General features: G+C 42.9%; 1 protein-coding gene and 1 pseudogene across 3 annotated transcripts in view; one reads left to right on the forward strand and one right to left on the reverse strand.

The window, feature by feature from the left end:
- Nucleotides 1–277: 277 nt before the first annotated feature.
- Nucleotides 278–19,201, reverse strand: part of LOC135523965 (mediator of RNA polymerase II transcription subunit 24) — a 29,867-nt gene continuing 10,943 nt past the window's right edge. For 2 of the 3 annotated variants that reach the window (XM_064951015.1, XM_064951014.1), the window contains exons 11-26: nt 17,477–17,562; nt 17,274–17,360; nt 16,933–17,032; nt 16,483–16,625; nt 16,238–16,275; nt 16,032–16,114; nt 15,481–15,659; nt 15,097–15,196; nt 14,582–14,757; nt 12,169–12,433; nt 7,590–7,771; nt 3,752–3,845; nt 3,505–3,604; nt 1,724–1,804; nt 1,295–1,443; nt 278–716 (exon numbers count right to left, since the gene is read on the reverse strand). In XM_064951015.1, the coding sequence (XP_064807087.1) occupies nt 600–716; nt 1,295–1,443; nt 1,724–1,804; nt 3,505–3,604; nt 3,752–3,845; nt 7,590–7,771; nt 12,169–12,433; nt 14,582–14,757; nt 15,097–15,196; nt 15,481–15,659; nt 16,032–16,114; nt 16,238–16,275; nt 16,483–16,625; nt 16,933–17,032; nt 17,274–17,360; nt 17,477–17,562 (1,980 nt within the window). In that variant the 3' untranslated portion in view covers nt 278–599. The remainder of the gene's footprint in view (nt 717–1,294; nt 1,444–1,723; nt 1,805–3,504; nt 3,605–3,751; nt 3,846–7,589; nt 7,772–12,168; nt 12,434–14,581; nt 14,758–15,096; nt 15,197–15,480; nt 15,660–16,031; nt 16,115–16,237; nt 16,276–16,482; nt 16,626–16,932; nt 17,033–17,273; nt 17,361–17,476; nt 17,563–19,201) is intronic. The other variant, XM_064951016.1, reaches the window with a different exon arrangement.
- On the forward strand, nt 10,009–11,111 carry LOC135524856 (cyclin-dependent kinase 5 activator 1-like; annotated as a pseudogene).

Below are 19,201 nucleotides of genomic sequence, written 5' to 3' on the forward strand. Positions count from 1 at the left end.
TCGTTTAGATTTCTGTGGTAAATGTTTTGCTACAATGTGCCCTAATGAATATGGCCTTGTCTTTCGAGAACTACATATCAATGTCATGTGATCATGACATTCACAAGACATATTTTTTACGGCAAAATTCAAAGCTAGTCAAGGCAGGACGTCACTGTAAACAGTGATACTGGTAAGCTATTACTCTCTTACAGTGCTGAAGGTCAATTAACTTGTATTCAACTTTGTGTTTAAGTGAAAATGATAGAAATCTGAAAGATATCAGCATAAATTAACATACATTTGAAATGATTCTTTATTATAAAAAGACATTATGTACATTGTATCGATAGGATGCCAGGGGAGTAAAACACCGATATAGCTAACCATAGAGATCAAAATGAAAGACAAACTACCTTCAAATGAATGATGGATGCAACCATGGTTTAATAACATTACTATTTTACTATTTGGTCACCAACTCAGGAGTACGCCGAAACTGGCATGTCTATGCCAGGGTGATGAAACTAAGAAGTTGGGTTCGGCCCTGAGTGACTGGTGGAATAGTATCCATGGAGAAGGCGGCGGTGGGTTGCCGTGCAGTGGACACTATTAGGGGTCTATAAGGCTGAGATGGCCTTGGCTGCCACCCTCCTTCCCAGGGGCAGAGTCAAGTCTGTGATTCCCAAGACCACCCTGGGCTTGGCCAGCGCAGGAAGTTTCACCAGCTCCGAGACCTGGGGAAGGAGACACACACACACACACACACACTTGAACAGCTGTGGCATTCTCCACATTCTTCACCACCACTCTAAAACCCATCATGGCAGTAATCTAACTTGTATTACGTAAATATCTCATGCTGGAGGTCTCATGCACAATTACTATCAAAGTTGTTAATCACCAACTGCTATCACATGGATAACCCTAGCTTCCCTCTCACTACTGTCACGGCCCCTCTGCAGTGCAGGGGCGGTTCTTCCTGCAGGCAGAGGAGGGTCGCTAGTGATTGGAGTCACCTGGGCTCAGGGTATTTAAACTGCTTAACGAATCACTCGTCTCTGTCTGCTCCTCCAGGTATGATCATGTTTGTTTGTTCCTTTGTAGTTTTACTTAGTTTTCACTCAGTCATATTCACACACACACACATCCATGCACTTTACATTATGATACTTTCACACCTCATTCCTTTTTCTTTGTTTAAAGTTAATAGTTTTGGTTTACAATAAAGAACCTTTTTGATTGGCCTATACCGGTTGTTCCGTGTCCCCTCATTTTTGCCACAGGCTATGAGCCCGCCTGTGACACTACTCACCATGGTGAAAGGCATGAACTGCAGAATGCTTCCGCGGCTGCCCTGCTCCAGGCACTCCACACACTCCTCCATGAAGCTCTGCACGAACTGGGTGTGTGGCCCTGCTGTCTTGGAGCCCAGGATGGATGAGATCAACAGGAAGAGGTTGGCTTCAGAGGAAAAGAGCATGGCAGATGTAAGAAAGGTTAATTAGAGACAAGGAGACAGATTTATTAAGCTTTTTTTTTTTAATTAAACAAGTTAGAATTAAATCGTAAAATGATCATTATGAGAAGCAATACAACAAAGGCACATTTAAAATTATGAAAATATCAAAAGTGGGGAAAACTGTCAATTGCTTAGTAAGAGAACATGCCTTGGTAAGCCATACTGGTAAACCATTGATGCCTGCGAGGTGCTAAAGGTTTAAGACAGGTGTGTGGTTCTAACCTAGGACACGGTTGAGAGGGTCCCTCATGTTGACCGTGTGGAGCTGGGAGGCCGACAGGGAGGTGGACATGGACCGGTCACCTAACACAACCACAGGAGATAAGGTAAAGATCAAAAGTCATTATAGTGACAATCAATAGGAAAGGAGAAGGGGAAAAGGTCTTCAATAGCAAAGACAAGAGAGTAGGGGGTTATAGGCAACCAAGGTTAAAGACCCCATAGGGAAGTTTTATCAGAGCAGTGACATGTATTGACAAGGAGAGTCTTTGAATAAGGAAGTTATGTCTCAAATCCATAACATCCTGCTCCAAGTTGGCACTGGTCCACTTCCCTTAATGGATTTCAAAGGAAACGACCAGCGTCAGAAAAGGAGGGTGTAGAAACGACCGGCGTCAGAAAAGGAGGGTGTAAAAACGACTGGCGTCAGAAAAGGAGGGTGTAATAACGACCGGCGTCAGAAAAGGAGGGTGTAATAACGACCGTTGTCAGAAAAGGAGGGTGTAATAGGGACCGTTGTCAGAAAAGGAGGGTGTAAAAACGACCGGCGTCAGAAAAGGAGGGTGTAAAAACGACCGGTGTCAGAAAAGGAGGGTGTAAAACGACCGGTGTCAAAAAAGGAGGATGTAAAACGACCGGTGTCAAAAAAGAAAGGAAGGACTGGGGAGGGGAATGGGGATACCTAGTCAGTTGTACAACTGAATGCCTTCAACTGAAATGTGTCTTCAGCATTTAACCCTCTGAATCAGAGAGATGCTGGGGCTGCATTAATCTACATCCTCGTCTTCGGCGCCCGGGGAACAGTGGGTTAACTGCCTTGCTCAGGGGCAGAACGACTGATTTTTACCTTGTCAGCTCGGGGAGTCAATCCAGCAACCTTTTGGTTATGGCCCAATGCTCTAACCACTAGGCTACCTGCCGCCCTGGTGTAGGAGACAAAGGGTAAAAAGGACTGCTGAAATGCTAATTACTGAAGTAAGTCTAAGGACACTCCTTCCTATTTCAGGGAAATGGCAGAGGAAGACAAATGTCTAAATAACTGTTTTCCATCCACTACTCTACACATTACATCTCACTTCACTTAGTGTGTTTTCCCAAAATGTCCCTCTACACCCCCTTTTTGCACATTGGGTTTCTACCAGACACTAATTAGTTTAATTACACTAGTGGTGTTTACTAATGCCCCTATCACACTAGTGAAATGAATTGTTTCAAAGTAACAAAAGCCTTGATGAACCATGAGCCATGCAAGCATCATCTTGCTGACAAAGTGAGGTTCCGAAGACAGTATTTCACAAAAGTCTTATACTGCTTGGAAGGCTCAGGCACAAGCTCATTTGCCTGTCATTTGGTTGAGAGAACTTGTGTCTACTTGCTGCTGACGGGGGTTCAAAACCTTACTCAGTTTTAACCTTCATAGAATCTGGGTGGAGGCATTCATCCCGAGGAAATTGGGATGTCACATGAAAAGATCGTATTATTCACAACGTCAGAGTAAAAAGCCACGTAAGAAAAGTAAAAAAAAAGACTTGAAACTTGAGCTCTCCTGCAGTGAGCAGAATATAACAATAATACTATCAACTACTATTGTTATATGCAGGGCTGCATTCAGCAGGCACAACGTTGTGGAACATTTCAGACAGAAATATATGATGCTGGGAACAAACATGCCTCTGACTAGAATAAGGAACCATATGAGCTCTATTCATAACATTTCTATTTACAACGTTTGTCCACTGAACCTGCCGCTGATGTTCTTTGACACCAGAAAACAGCAAACTGACCTGGACTAGAAAGGACCACCGGCTCGTCCTCGTTGGAGCTGAGCAGACGCATGAGCTTTGAGGGCTGCGTATCGTCTAGAGGGAACAAGCTACTGTAGTCCTGGGGTTAACAAGAGGCATGTTAGACTACATTAACCATAGCACTGAGGAAACAAGACAATATAGTTTGTGTGTGCATAAGGTGTGTTGTAACTTCATTAAATGCACTTTAAATAAATTGTGATTTGATTTTTGCCTGTGTTGTTACCTCGATATCCTCCCGTTGCCTCTTGCGTTGTCGAGCTGAGGCCTGGCCTTTGTGGTGAGTGGAGAAGGAACTGAGAGCACACCATACAGACAGCCTGGAGAACAAGAGGACAAGACTGTCAACAATGGAACACTGCCAAAACCAACAGTAAAGATGCAGAGATGAGGAATATATTTGTTAAAATAAGATTCAGGAAAAGATTTGCTCAGTAATTAATTACATATATACTGTACAGGGAAGATATATAACGAGGGCTTGCTTCACAGGCAAAGATTAAGCCTAGTCCTGGGGCAGTCTCCACAAAGCATCTCAGAAAAGGTTCTAGGAATACTGTTAAAACCTGTTAAAACCATAACAAAAACTCCCAGCTCAGAGTAGTTTAATTTCAGTCAAAATTGTGAATTTCCTGTGTTTTTTATACAGTATTCCATACTGTGGAGGTTGGAATAATACTGTGAAAAATCTGGATAATGCCCTTTTAGTGTAAAAACTGTTAGAAAAAACAGCCTGAAATTTACGCCAGTTTGGTGGGATTAAATTGACCCGTTTTGATGACATCACCAGGAGGTAAATTAGATAATAAACCAATAAGAAAGAGTTCCAAACCTCTGCCCATAGCAGTTCCCTTTCTCACTCAGACCACTCCCATACAGTCCTATCTAAATTCTTGCTTTGTGACTTTGACCATTTTAATTTAAAATAATCATAGTAAGGTACTTAAAAGGGAGTGTAGCACCCATTTCTCAATGCCAGAAACACATATAATAGTAATTTAGAGCACCGCAAGAAAAACATTCTCATATTACAATCAATTGTTCTATAACAAAAAGTTAAAAGTTGGGTTTGAGATTTTCCAGCTTCGGAAACAATCCAACACCCCGCCGACAGCATCACAAGATACATGTGAGAATGAGGCAGGCGAATTGGGCGTCTACTCATCAAGCATCCCAAACAGCCAGAAGCACCAGCTGAGACCGAGGAGCATTATCATGGCCTTCAGTGAGCATGGAAGTGAAGCGGGTAAATGAAAGAGCTAGCTTGCTATCTCTATGCTAACTTTAGCTAGCGATGTCTTCCTTCTAAATAACACAGATTTCAAAATAAAAAAGCAGTCATGCTTACATTTGAGTTAACTGCTGATGCTGTCATACTATAGATATGCTTGTACAATGAGAAAGAGGAGTTTTGACCGCGATGGAGGTCACTAGGCAGGTTTCCATTGACCCAGGTTTATTCAACCTAAGCAATGACGCAAAAAAATAAAAAACATTCCGACGTAATGGAGTCGGCAGATATAGGAGAAATGTTCTAAATATCGTCAATTTGTAGGGTGGATTTTTCTGCTGTCCGACTTTATTGGCGACAAGTGATGATGGAAACTGTTTTTCAGAATAAATCATTAATGCCTAATCATTTTTGAAGGAACGTGGGGCACGTGATATCACCGTGTAACTAGAAAGCTCCAATTATCTCTAAAGGCCTGTCTTGCAAAATATAAAATATTAAACTATAAAAACAAGGTTTCTCTGTAGGACAAGACCTTTCCTGACTTTCAAGAATGCCTGAATTGCTTTTGCTACTATTACTGTATAGAGCAAGTTCTGCTGTAAATCAGCCATTCTGTGGCGCAGAAGTTTTATATACAGCCCGCCAAGTGTGGGCTAAACTGAAACTGGATCCGATTACGGATCTGGTGGCATTTCAGAGAAGTTTATGGTGAAAAATTTTAAGATTATGTTAATACTTTAATTGCATCAAATGGTTGTTTTATGCAACAGAATAGAGGATTCTTATAACTATTGTGTGTGTTCAATTGAGGATGGGCCTCTGGGAGATAACACTGACAGGAGATTTACAATGTCTTTTGGGTGATAAAACCTAGATATCACATTCCAGAGCATGAGTTAATGTTTCTGTTCTATATGGTACCAGGGAGAGATGACCCCAGGGCCAGACCCTGGTCTGTACAATGAAATATAACTGAATTCTAAGTATCTGTCATACAAATCTTAACCTTGTGACCCATTCTATACATCTGTGTTTGTCATTTAGGTTGAAAGGGGTGTATCTTGGCTATAAAATACCTTTGTACTTTTGTCTCGGGGCTCTCAATGAATGACCTGAGCGTGAATCGATCAACCAGCCATCATTATCGTAGAGCACTCAATTGATATATGTGTGTTGTATTGACCTGCTTCCTTATTAATTAATAAGTGATTAAAGATTTAGTTTAAGTACAACTCTGACTTGTGTGATAAGTTTGTCTCTCATTTGATAATTTCTTTACGAGAAACCACAAGCTCCATAGCCATGCTTTCTTTGGAGGGGTGCATTGTATATTTTGCTCAATGGGAAAGTTTATTTTGGGATCAATGTTGTCATAGTAGCTTCTTTAACAAGAAGCAACTAACATTAGCTTGCTATAGTTAGCTATCCTCTTCCGCCATTTCTGAATTAATTAATGGCTATTTCTTTCTAGCTGGCGAAATGAGCTTGATTTTGTTTGTGTACTGCCATATGTCGATGACATAGCAAAGTTTGTTACTGGTATGGGCTATTAAATATGCTAAATCTAGCCAGCTAGATGGTGATAGCCGCAAGCTAAAACCAGGGAGAGAATCGACTTGTGTTTCATCTGCTGCTGGCTTGCTAATATTCACTCAAATACTTTTTTCTTTTAAACTTATTTCCACATGTAATTGATTAAAATCTATTTATATTCTATCAAGATTGTCAATATGTTGTGAATATTGTAGAAAAATCCTCAGACGTTTTCCATACTAGAAAGCTAAGGGGCACTTACAGTTGACCATGTACAGTAGGCTATACAGGCAATATGTTCCTCCACTGTGTGAATCAGATATTACGATCTTGCGTTCAGGGCTTTCTGGCAGTCAGTTCTTTTTTGATTTATATGCGGGAGCATAAATTGTACAATTTTAAACAAATACTTCAAGTTATAATATCACTGTTATATCAACACACTCGTCATTTCCGTTTAACCACTAAATCGCTTTGGCACAGTAGGCGTCAAGTCACAAATGTTGCATAAAACATTTTAAAGGTCTATCATTTTCATCGAACACAATCAACGTTAACATAGGCCCTAGATACCTTCAATTGCTTAATTTATTAGAATGTCCAATTTAGGCATCTTTTTGAAATACCAAGATGTAGGTTAATTAAAGAAAATAACAACGTGAATATTTATTAGCATAGTGGTTATAAGTCTATATAGGCACCTCATGTGAAATTATCAAAAGCGCTGAATGTAGGTCTAGATTTATTTATCTAGGCAAGTCAGTTAAGAACAAATTATTATTTACAATGACGGCCTACCCCGGTTAAACCCGGACGATGCTGGGCCAATTATGCGCGCCCCATGGGACTCACAATCACGGCCGAATGTGATACTGCCTGGATTCGAATCAGGGTCTGTAGTGACGCCTCTCACACTAAGATGCCGTGCCTTAGACCGCTGCGCCACTCGGGAGACCCAATTTATGGATTGATCATGTAGAAATATCAAAACAGTCATTCAACAACTCCAAAGCAAACTGCATGTGGCACAGGAAACACTTAACCACTGCCCTTTATCATGAACAAGTTACCTGGTGGTAACACTTAAGTGGTTAGGACAGCTCATGGGGTCTAAAAAGCATGCTCAATGGGGAATCTCAATTGAAAGTGATTTCTTTGTTCAGGACTAGGCTTAAATCGGTGTTCTGGAAACTGGCCCCTACAGTCACCTATTAAGCCAGGTAGCTAGCTGGTACACGGCACAGACAACACATAGTCACTGAGAACCTGAGAGACTACACTAGGAGGACTGTCTTACTTGGCCAAGGCCTTGCCGGGCGGGTCTGCCAGGCTGTGCCAGTGGGCTGAGTCTGTGAGCAGGTTGGGCAGGATGTGGCCCAGCAGGGTGAGAGTGATCTGCTGGGTGTCCAGGCAGAAGATGCTGTAGAGCAGTTCCACCACCCGGTTGGCCCACTCCTGGCGAGTCTCCTTCAGCAGCTCCTGAGTCACACATAGAAATTAGGAATGGATTAATACACACCCTATCAAAATCAAATGTATTTATATAGCCCTTCGTACATCCGCTGATATCTCAAAGTGCTGTACAGAAACCCAGCCTAAAACCCCAAACAGCAAGCAATGCAGGTGTAGAAGCACGGTGACTAGGAAAAACTCCCTAGAAAGGCCAAAACCTAGGAAGAAACCTAGAGAGGAACCAGGCTATGTGGGGTGGCCAGTCCTCTTCTAGCTGTGCCGGGTGGAGATTATAACAGAACATGGCCAAAATGTTCAAATGTTCATAAATGACCAGCATGGTCAATAATAATAAGGCAGAACAGTTGAAACTTGAGCAGCAGCACGGCCAGGTGGACTGGGGACAGCAAGGAGTCATCATGTCAGGTAGTCCTGGGGCATGGTCCCCTATACCCTCCATACTCAGCTGGCAAACTGGATCTGGACTCGGTCGGGCTTCGACCGCTGGTATCATATAAACACACATAAGACATCAAAGAATGTATATAATTGCAGGAAATAAACTTAAAAACAGCAAAACAAATCTCTGCCCATGCGAAATGTATGGAGTTGTGGGAAATTAGCTTGAAAACAGCAAAATTCTCTCCGCCAACAAGAGGGGTGTGAACAGTTTGGGGTCACATGGGTTGCGAGATGGGGGTGTTATTAGGCCGATAATTACATTATCCATCCGGACCTTCTCAAATAGTAGTCGAGTACCCCTGCCCTATGTAGTTAGAGTAAATGCTCACATACACACAACTTGAATATTCAAAAATCACTATTGAGTAGTCAGATTTTTGGGGGAAAAGTGCAGTTGATTTTTAAGTAAAAGTTGTCTAAATAAAAAAAACATATCCATGTGACTTTTGTTACATGCAAGGATATACAATCACATTACAAATTGTTTTTAAAATGAAAACACATTGAAATGTAGTTATTTGAGATTGAGCAACTGCAGCTTTAGACAACACGTGGCTTTGTTTACAATAAGGCTGCATCTTTTGGTGGTTTTAATGCGCACCATGTGATTGTCATTTTCTAGTTAATTTTCGCTCTCATGTTGCGTTTCACATGAAAAGGCAAATGTACTTTGGTAGCGTGCATTTATCCCTCTCCGGCCTGACACACAACTGTTTGCATTTTCCCCAATTCAAATAACCGCTCTGACACAAATCCAAATTCAGCAAACCATATATTGTACAGTATGAGGATACACAGAAACTGCTGCACCAATAGAAATCCCAGATCACGCATGTATGCGATGTCATGGCCGCGTGCGCAGCTCATGCGCAGAAAAACGTCATCAGCTATACCGGTCTGTCACGCGAAACTGAGCATGTGCAGGGCATTAAATCAAGGCACCTCTTCGATATAAAACTGTTTTTGATGAAAATGAGAACATCTCAGTTACAACCTTGTGACAATGACAATTTCAGCTAATTGAGATATTGCCTCGAATCTAGGTTTTGCATTTAGACTAAGAAAATTAACATCTACGCAAAATGTTTCACTTTCCAAACAGGTCTGGTCGGACGAGGCTGCTTCGCATGCGTTCCCAGAAGTCTCAAAGTTGCACCACTGGGTTTATAAACTGTGGCCAACATTTTATTCATACGCTGTCAACTGAAATGCAACGCTATAGGCTTGCTAGCACTGGCAGCCACCCAAAAGTAATTCAGTTAACCAAGACAGGAACATAGCAAAATGAGGCAAGAACACATGGCGTACAGAAAGTATTATTTTCAGACAGTGCGACATGACGTTAAAAGTTTTTTTAAATCATGGCGAACATCGGCTTCATGTTTCACAGCAACGCTATCCCATGCTCCTTTATGACGACGGGACGCTCCATTTCAAAACCCTGGACAGCGGTTGATGTACACAACAATAACAGCCTTAAACTCTAAGCTTACAGAGAGAAAAATCCCATCTGTCCTTTAAAATCAACAAAGAAACAACTGAAACAACTTTGGATTTTTTACATCGACTTGAAATCAGTAAGTAAAATCAAAATCACAACCAAGACATCTTAAAATCAGATCAATAAACACACAAACCTATTGCCAATGCAGTTCAATGTGGGATAATGTAGCCTGGCTATACATTTCATTTTGCAAAAATGTACCATTTACTTTTCCACAGGCATTATTGACGCTTATGATGAGAGCTGAGTTCCTAGAGAGAATCTACTCAAACGGTCTCCTGATCACTACCCAGTCACCATGGGAACTGTGTATTCTCTCTCGCCCAGCTATCAGAAGGCGGCTGGAGATGGGCCCGCAATGTTGGGCAACGACAACAGTTCAGAACAGCAGGAACGCCAAAGAGAAGAACCTGAAGCATCGCTCGCTCATCAACATAAAGCGAAAGAAGGGCCCCAAAAAGGCGCAGCCTAATGTGAACAACCAGAACAATGTGACCCACCTCAACAATGAGAACCTGGGGAAGTCCAAGTCCCGCACCAATCTGTACACACACAACCAGGACCAGAACACCCCAGACCTGGGACAGGAGCTCTGACAATGCCTCCTAGCCGGACAAGAAAGCCCCCCTGACACGCCCAAGAGGGTGATGGTCCAGGCCTTCACCGGCGAGCTGCTGCGCTTCTTGTTCCTAACAACATAGGGCTGTGGCTGCAGAGCATGGACCGCTTCCTGCTCCATCACGATTGGGGGAATCAGAGCATCCTCACCCCAGCCAACGTGGTGTTTGTCTACATGCTTTGCCTCAAGGTGGTCTCCTCCGAGGCAGCCACCGAGCACCAGCTGGAGGCCATGGTGATCACCTACCTCTACCTGACCTGATCCTACTTGGGCAACAAGACCTCCCCACTCAGACCCTTCCTGGTGGAGAGGTCCAGGAATATCTTCTGGGAGCGCTGCCTGTCCATCATCAACCTAATGAGTGCCAACATGCTCGAGATGAGCACAGACCTGCATTATTTCTTCCAGAGAGACAGAAAGAAGATGAGCCGCTTACTCAATGTTAGCTCATCTGATGTTGTAACGTTAGCTACCGTTAACATTAGCTGTCTGACTATTAGCAAGCTAATTTTCACACCATATACTAAATTATTTAAATCCGTTGAGTTGGCGAATGTTGCTCAACATTTCTTTGGCTAGCTAATGGAGAACTCGATCCAGTTAGCAAGATACTTAACAATACTTGTTCCACCACACTTTCTCCCTCACCTCAAACTTTACAAATGCCAGTTTTCAGTTATAGCTCATGAAGTACACTTCATCACCTTCTCACCCCCGTCTCCGTGGTCAGGCTTCTCACCTACCTCTTCGTTATCATTCAGGGGACGCGCTGCTGTAACTGAAAAGGCAGATTGCCACTCTCCACTGTCTCTCCAGAGCGTGTGCTGATGCAGTAACGAGCAAGCTGTCTCTCCTCTCTTCGGTTGTGTGCTGATGCTGTAACTAGCAAGCTGTCTCTTCTCTCCTCGGTTGTGTGCTGATGCTGTAACTAGCAAGCTGTCTCTTCTCTCCTCGGTTGTGTGCTGATGCTGTAACTAGCAAGCTGTCTCTTCTCTCCTCGGTTGTGTGCTGATGCTGTAACTAGCAAGCTGTCTCTTCTCTCCTCGGTTGTGTGCTGATGCTGTAACTAGCAAGCTGTCTCTTCTCTCCTCGGTTGTGTGCTGATGCTGTAACTAGCAAGCTGTCTCTTCTCTCCTCGGTTGTGTGTTGATGCTGTAACTAGCAAGCTGTCTCTTCTCTCCTCGGTTGTGTGCTGATGCTGTAACTAGCAAGCTGTCTCTTCTCTCCTCGGTTGTGTGCTGATGCTGTAACTAGCAAGCTGTATCTTCTCTCCTCGGTTGTGTGCTGATGCTGTAACTAGCAAGCTGTATCTTCTCTCTTCAGTTGTGTGCTGCATTCTGTTATTTGAACGATTGGCTGAACCTTGGATACAGCCAGTATTACTCCCAGTAGTGATCCAAAGCCCCCCCTAAACGTCTCATCGGATCTACATGAATGAAGTATGTCACCTATTTTGGATTCAACACGGCAAATTTTGCAGAAAGGTGACTAGTTTGCATCCTTGTTCTTTCCATTTGATGTGTAAATTAAGTGCATCTGCATTAGTCAAAACTAGTTTAGCTATGCTTGCCCATTTGATTACCAGGGAATGACTTTACACTTTTGTCAAAGTAGAAAAAAAATAATGTCTAATTCATATTGTGCTATAAGACATTAAGCATAAAAATGTTTAACTAGTGCTCCATCTTTCATAAATCTTGTAGGCGTGAAAACACATCAAAAGAAATCGTAACCCATTGTCACCTTGCAAGGTTTCCAAAAGACCAAAGTACAGTAACTCCACTGTTGTATAGGTCAACCGCCCCTTTACCCCCATCCCATCTCATAACATTCACTAACCTTGACCAGGTTGTTGGTGAACCAGAACACCCCTCCTGTGTGCAGCAGGCTCTCAAAGAGGTGTAGCGCGCCGCTGTCCACCCAGCCCTTCCACAGCACCGAGCGGAATTGCTTGCGGAGGGCCTCATGGATGGGCTCCTTGGCCGAGAGCAGGTTGCGGTAGGGAATGGGCTCCTGGCCCTCCATGGGCGGCCGCAGGGCCAAGCCTGTCTGCTGGAATACGTCAGCACACATGTTCTCCAGGATGGAACTCATGATCACCACCCTGTGGGAGGGAGGGAGAGATGAAGGGTTAATGAGCTTGTGCTTGTGTGATTTTCAGTCTGGTTGCTATGCATTGGAGGTGAATTATGAGAGTTGCCTGATTACAATGTGTAACGGGTTGAACACTAAGGAAGGTGATACAAATCATTCAATCCGTTCCCGTCATCATCGGCTGACCCCCTTTTAAAACGTCAGTGTTAACTAGAATTTGTCTGGTTGATTAGACATCTGCTCAGTGGCTAAATAATCAGGCTCACACTTTGGTTGTTCAAAAACATTGTCCAGCGGCAGTGAATGTGTAGAGCTGTGTGCGTGTCAGACCTTGGTTCAAATACTATTTCAAATATATCAATTACTTTCACATATTTTTCAAAGTATTGTGATGTTATATTTGAAAAGACAAGTAGTTGAGTATTGGAATGCATTTGGAAATACTCTTGGACAGTATTGGCATGTATTTGAAAATACTCAAATACACTCCCATATATTTAACAAAGGTTTTGAAAATAGTATTTGAAATAAGTATTTGAAAATACTTTCAAATAGTAGGACATTTGAAAATAATTCCAATAGAAGTGGTTGATTCAGGCCACACTTAAATACTACTTTTCTATGTGTTAGTATTTTCTTAACAAATAATCAAATACATGTACAGTGCCTTTGGAAAGTATTCAGACCCCTCGACTTTTACACATTTTGTTAAGTTACAGCCTTATTCTTAAAATTGATTCAATAGTTTTTCCCCCTCATCAATCTACACACAATAGCCCTTAATGATAAAGCAAAACAACTTTTTTAGAAATGTTTGCAAATTTATTAAAAAGAAAGTACTCAGACCCTTTACTAAGTACTTTGTTGAAGCACCTTTGGCAGTGATTACAGCCTCAAGTCTTCTTGGGTATGACTATACAAGCTTGGCATACCTGTATTTGGGGAGTTTCTCCCATTCTTTTCTGCAGATCCTCTCAAGCTCTGTCAGGTTGGATGGGGAGCGTTGCTGCACAGCTGTCAGGTCTCTCCAGAGATGTTCAATCGGGTTCAAGTTCGGGCTCTGGATGAGCCACTCAAGGACATTGTCCCGAAGCCACTCCTGCATTGTCTTGGCTGTGTGCTTAGGGTCGTTTTCCTGTTGGAAGATGAACCTTCACCCCAGTCTGAGGTCCTGAGTGCTCTGGAGCAGGTTTTCCTCAAGGATCTCTCTGTTCTTTGCTCTCTTCATCTTTCCCTCGATCCTGACGAGTCTCCCAGTCTCTGAAAACATACCCACAGTATGAAGCTTCCACCATGCTTCACTGTAGGGATGATGCTAGGTTTTCTCCAGACGTGACGCTTGTCATTCAAGCCAGAGTTCAATCTTGGTTTCATCAGACCAGAGAATCTTGTTTCTCATGGTCAGTCTTTAGGTGAATTTTGACAAACTCCAAGCGGGCTGTCATGCACCTTTTTATGAGGATTTGCTTCCATCTGTCTACTCTACCATAAAGGCCTGATTGTTGGAGTGCTGCAGAGGTGGTCCTTCTGGAAGGTTCTCCCAACTCCACAGAGGAACTCTAGGACTCTGTCAGAGTGACCATCCCTGACCAAGGCCCTTATACCCAGATTGCTCAATTTGGCCGGGAGGCCAGCTCTTGGAAGAGCCTTGAAGGTGATGGAGACCACTGTGTTCTTGGGGATCTTCAATGCTCCAGAAATGTTTTGGTACCCTTCCCCAGATCTGTGCCTCGACACAATCCTGTCTCGGAGCTCTACGGACCATTCCTTCGACCTCGTGGCTTGGTTTTTGATCTGACATGCACTGTCAACTGCAGGACCTTATATAGACCGGTGTGTGCCTTTCCAAATCATGTCCAATCAATCGAATCTACCACAGGTGGACTCCAATCAAGTTGTAGAAAGGATGATCAATGGAAACAGGATGCACCTGAGCTCAATTTCGACTCTCAAGGCAAGGAGTCTGAATACTTACGTAAATAGGCTTTTTTGTGTGCAAAGTTTGCTTTGTCATTATGGGGTAGTGTGTAGATTGCTAAGGATTTTTATTCATTAAATTTTAGAATAAGGCTGTAACGTAACAAAATGTGGAAAAAGTCAATGGGTCTGAATACTTTCCGAAGGCACTGTATTTGACACCCAAGTCTAGTGTGTGTACCGTTCATTGTAGAACTGCAGAGTGTTCTCCCCATACAGCGGGGTCATGAGCTGGCGGATCATGGTCTGGGGCTTCTCCCGCTCATCCAGGCCCAGCATCCTCACATGGGCTACCAGCCAGGCCACAGCACAGATAGCCATGCTGCATACCTTGCCCTTGATGTTGTCTGTTATCTTCTACACTCAGGAGTGGGGAGCGAGAGAGAGCAAGAGGAGAAAGAAAACGGAGAAGAGGGGAAGACGAGTGAGTGTGTGTGACCTCAGCACATGCTTCCGGGCCACTTGTACGACAAATTAATTAACTTTATGAATGGTTTAAATGAGGAAGAGACCAAAAATTAAATACATGCAAGCTCTAACCATTATGTCAGCAGAGCCATTTAGACCTACACGCTATGACCAATCATTTTCCACTATGTCAAGAGCAAGTTCACTTCTGTGATTCAACGGTTCACTGTCTATGTAGTATTGAGCTTAAAGTAGGACAAAATAGACTACACATAAGACGGGACTCACCTGTACAGCCTCCACAGAGAGCACGCCATTCTCCCAGGCATTCAACACCTCCAAGATGGCTGCCGGCGTGCTGAGGCAAATCTCGTGCCACTTCATCTGACTGACAGTGGTAGAAAAATCGGTACAGATTAAAGAAAACAATGCCAATAAATAGATTTAAGGAAGGATAAGAGATGGTGCACAAAGTGCTCCAGTTTAAATAATGTCCCCCCCCCCCCCCCTCTGGTTTAAATTATGCTCCTCAAAAAGAGAAATTTGAACATGGCGGACAACATTTCAACCATAGCCTGGACTTCCTCTTCTTTTTTAACCCAGCAGCAGAGAAACACTGAATTCCAGTCTGATTCTGACCCTAGAGTGAAAAGATGGAACCCCATCACTCACACTAGCTTCATCTCAGAGGAGTTGTTGAGGAGGGCCACCAGGCTCTCCACCTTGCCAGACTCGGGCCTGAAGCAGGGGTGGTCTGGGTTCAGGGTCTTGCCCTCTTCTGGCATGCAGGTCTGCAGCCACGTCTCAAAGAACGGGGTCTCCCCCGAGGGGCTGGGATCCGACAGGATCACCTGGAGGGGTCACAACAGAGTCATATGGTATAATAATATGGAGCGGGGGATATTGTTTTATAATTTGTTGTTTTATTTAACTATGATATAATATAAATCTACCAGGGACAGGTTCTGACCATGAAACTTATGTAACATGAGTCATATTACCCATCATAGAAATGTGGCAAAGACATCACAGCTGTGCCATTCAGATAGCACGACTGCGTGTTTTGGCCACCTAGTGGAGCTGTGCTGAAAAAGCTAGACAATGATGCAAAATCTACAGGAGAAGTGAATGGGGGGGGGGGCTGACACTAGTTCAGCTCTCCTGCTCTGAGACACTTTCTGAATACGGACCTAGATAGAGTGAGTACTAGGTGTGAGACCAACCTCTGATCCGTAGGTCTGCACCACGTGACACAGCATGAGGAAGGAGATGTCGAACAGCAGGGCTCGCACTGAGGCCGACTTGGCTACAACAAGGTAGAAAAAAGAGAGACTCCATGTCAAAATCAAATCCGTTTTAAAAACTCCCACACTCGTAATGTTAAATGTTATTCAGAAAGTCCCATACTCAGCAACACTCATGTACTCACATCCTTCTCCACTGATATGCTTCGGAAACTCATTCAGCCTGAGAAGCAAAGACCGAGCATCAATAAATAATCTCCTTAAACACTGCCCCCCTCTTACATCATTTATATTTTCCCATTTTGCCCTAAAAAAAAAAAAAAAAAAAAAAAAAAAAAAAAAAAGACTCCACAGGAAGATGGTTTGAGTCTGTCAATAAATTGTATTAAACAGTCCTGATGGACTATTAGTGGCTTGATGTGTGTCTCACTTGATGAACTTCCGGGCGAAGGACTTGAGTTTTCCCGTGGCTGCAGCTGCAGCCAGGAGGAGGTCCAGGCTCTTCCCAGAGAGCATGTGTCCCAGCACCCCCAGAAGGCCCTCTGGAGACTTGGAGTGGTCTGCGTCCACCGTCTAACACAAAAGGAGAAGACAGACATAGAACACAGTAATGAGAGTGTGATATGGGTGACCTGGAAGTTGTTTAGCAAAAGTTGGAGCTCTGGGATAGCTTTATGATGAGGTGAACCAACTGTCTTTACATCAGTAATTATTCAGGGATATAGTACAGGATAAAAGTCAGCATCGTGTTCATTAGGGCACACTGTAGCTAAACATTTTGAAATGGAAAACGACAACAAGCGTTTCTATTAGACCAGTTGAAATAGAACCTCCCGCTGACTGTAAAGCTAGGTAGGGTTGGCATGGGGAGAACGAGGACCTTGAGGATGTTGGTGACAGTGGGCTCGGCTCGCAGGATGAGGCCTGGGTTGGGCTGGATGTTGGCGTTTTCTGCAGTCTTTAGCCGTGGAGCATACTCCCTGTCCTCAGCCCTCAAGAAAAAGTTACACACAAGAGAGAGAAAGAAAGGGGGAAACAGAAGAGTGAAAGAAGGAGAGCAAGACACTGACAGACAAGCAAAGAGAGAAAGAATAATGTAGTGATAGGAAAGAGAGGAGGAGACAGAATGAAAGATATTAGTGGCAAACTTGATGCATTTATACTGTATCATTCTATTTCAGTGATGTTACACATATGAAGGGGCATGATGGCTACCCGTACCGTTTAGAAGTGAGGTTGGTCGTGTTGGAGTCTGACAGGAGAGACAGCTTGTTGCACTCCTGCAGTAGCATACTAAGACAGTCGCAGCTGTAAAAAACAGACACGGAGTAAAAAGCTTGTCAGACACTATATAACCTGTCCGAGTGTTACAAACATGCTTATAACATAATGCTTCCTCTGTACAGTTTTCCATTATCACTCACTTGCATCTCTGGTCCGCCTTGTCCAGCAGTGGTGTGAGCTTCAGCAGGTACTCAAAGGCAATGTTCACATCATCCATGAAGTCCTGCTGCAGATTGACCATAATGCATGTGAAGACAAGAGACCAGCACTCTTCACTATCCTACATTCATATGGTGATTAATATTGAGTATTATACCATGGTATTGTTGAAGACTCGTTTCTGATTGGCTTAAAAGGGCATTCTAGCAAATACATCAGCAACCCCTACATAATAAGAACAAAACTTGAGTGAGATAAAAACATGAGTTTTACTATGACTTTGGCATTGCCGGAAAAACCAAGTGTCGGCCCTGGGAAGTAACATTTTAAAGGCCCATGTCTTGACAACGAAGAGAAGTGTTGCAGTTTAAGTTAAATATGCTGCAATTCTTCACATTTTGCCATTAGGCAGAGAGAAAACTTTGCAGTGTCAAAGCTTAAATTACAGTGCATTTATGTACAAAAACAAAAAAATGGGGGGGGGGGGGATACAAATATTGAATTCACAAATGGATAATTAGTGAAATACTGTGAATACCAATATCACTGAGCTTCCCAGGCCCATGTTTACCAGGACTAAGAACATAAATTGTAGATTAATAATGGCAGCGTTGTATTGTATTAGACACTTTAGACTTCAACGGATCCTTTTGCCAAAGGTTGTTTAATCTGCTGTTAATAATATCCAACAGTGATGCCAACTTCCACACATTGGGCGTGAGACATGCATTGGACCCTCTTCACACACCACGTCTCTTATTTCTAACACATTGGAAAACGTAGGCCTACTGCTTTTATTTTCGGATATGCAGTGCATATTCAGCACGTTAGCTTTTCAACTGAACCTCCAAATTGCTTTGAAATCACAAGCTTTTTTTTTTTTTTTTTTAATGAGAGCAGCCACGGCAGACTGGACAGGCACGTTTGTTCGCCGCTGATCAAAGTTTATGAACTAAATTATCTTAAGAGCAGCAAGGCCACATTATTCACCCCATGTGTTCATTTGCAATTCAGCACTAGGTCCATTAGTCTGTAACAAGGAAAAGGCAGCATTGAGCAGGAATTCTGGTAGTGACCTGACTTGTATAACTGTATGATGAACATTATTTTGCTCTAACAGATTGTGTAACTGATTCTAGTGGGGACAACAATACAGTGAAATATATTTTGGGTTGGGTGTAGGATCAGGCTGTCTCATCTGGTCTTCAGGAGAGTTTATTATATTTATTAGTGTGCTCATCTCAGCAAGAACACTACTGTTATTCCCCATAGTTTTATTATTTCACTTCTAACCAATTTTGCTGGTGTAATTAGGTTATTTTAAATCTAATGCAAACGTGTCTTTGAAAATCTAGAAATCTTTTTTGAGGGAGTGCTGGACAGTGATGAAGATAGACAGTAATAAAATGAGAATAGGCTATATTGAAATGCCCCTTATCCTAGTTTGTCATTTTTGTACTGTGCACAAGCTGCTAGGCAAAAATAATAAAAGAGCTTGCTGATGTAGGCAAGGTTTTGCAAATCAGCCTCAGCCACCTGAAGAGTGATATTCATGAGATTTTTCTTGAATGTGGGATAATTTGTCAGATTAACATTTTCAAACCCCCAGTATTTGGGAAACATAGGGATGGCCAACCCCCTCGGAGAGCTACCTCTCGGCAGGATTCCTTTTTCTAGTTCACCCAAATGAAAGACTTATTTCCATG

The sequence above is a fragment of the Oncorhynchus masou genome, chromosome 31, assembly GCF_036934945.1.
Source record: "Oncorhynchus masou masou isolate Uvic2021 chromosome 31, UVic_Omas_1.1, whole genome shotgun sequence".
NCBI classification, from domain to species: Eukaryota; Metazoa; Chordata; class Actinopteri; order Salmoniformes; family Salmonidae; genus Oncorhynchus; species Oncorhynchus masou.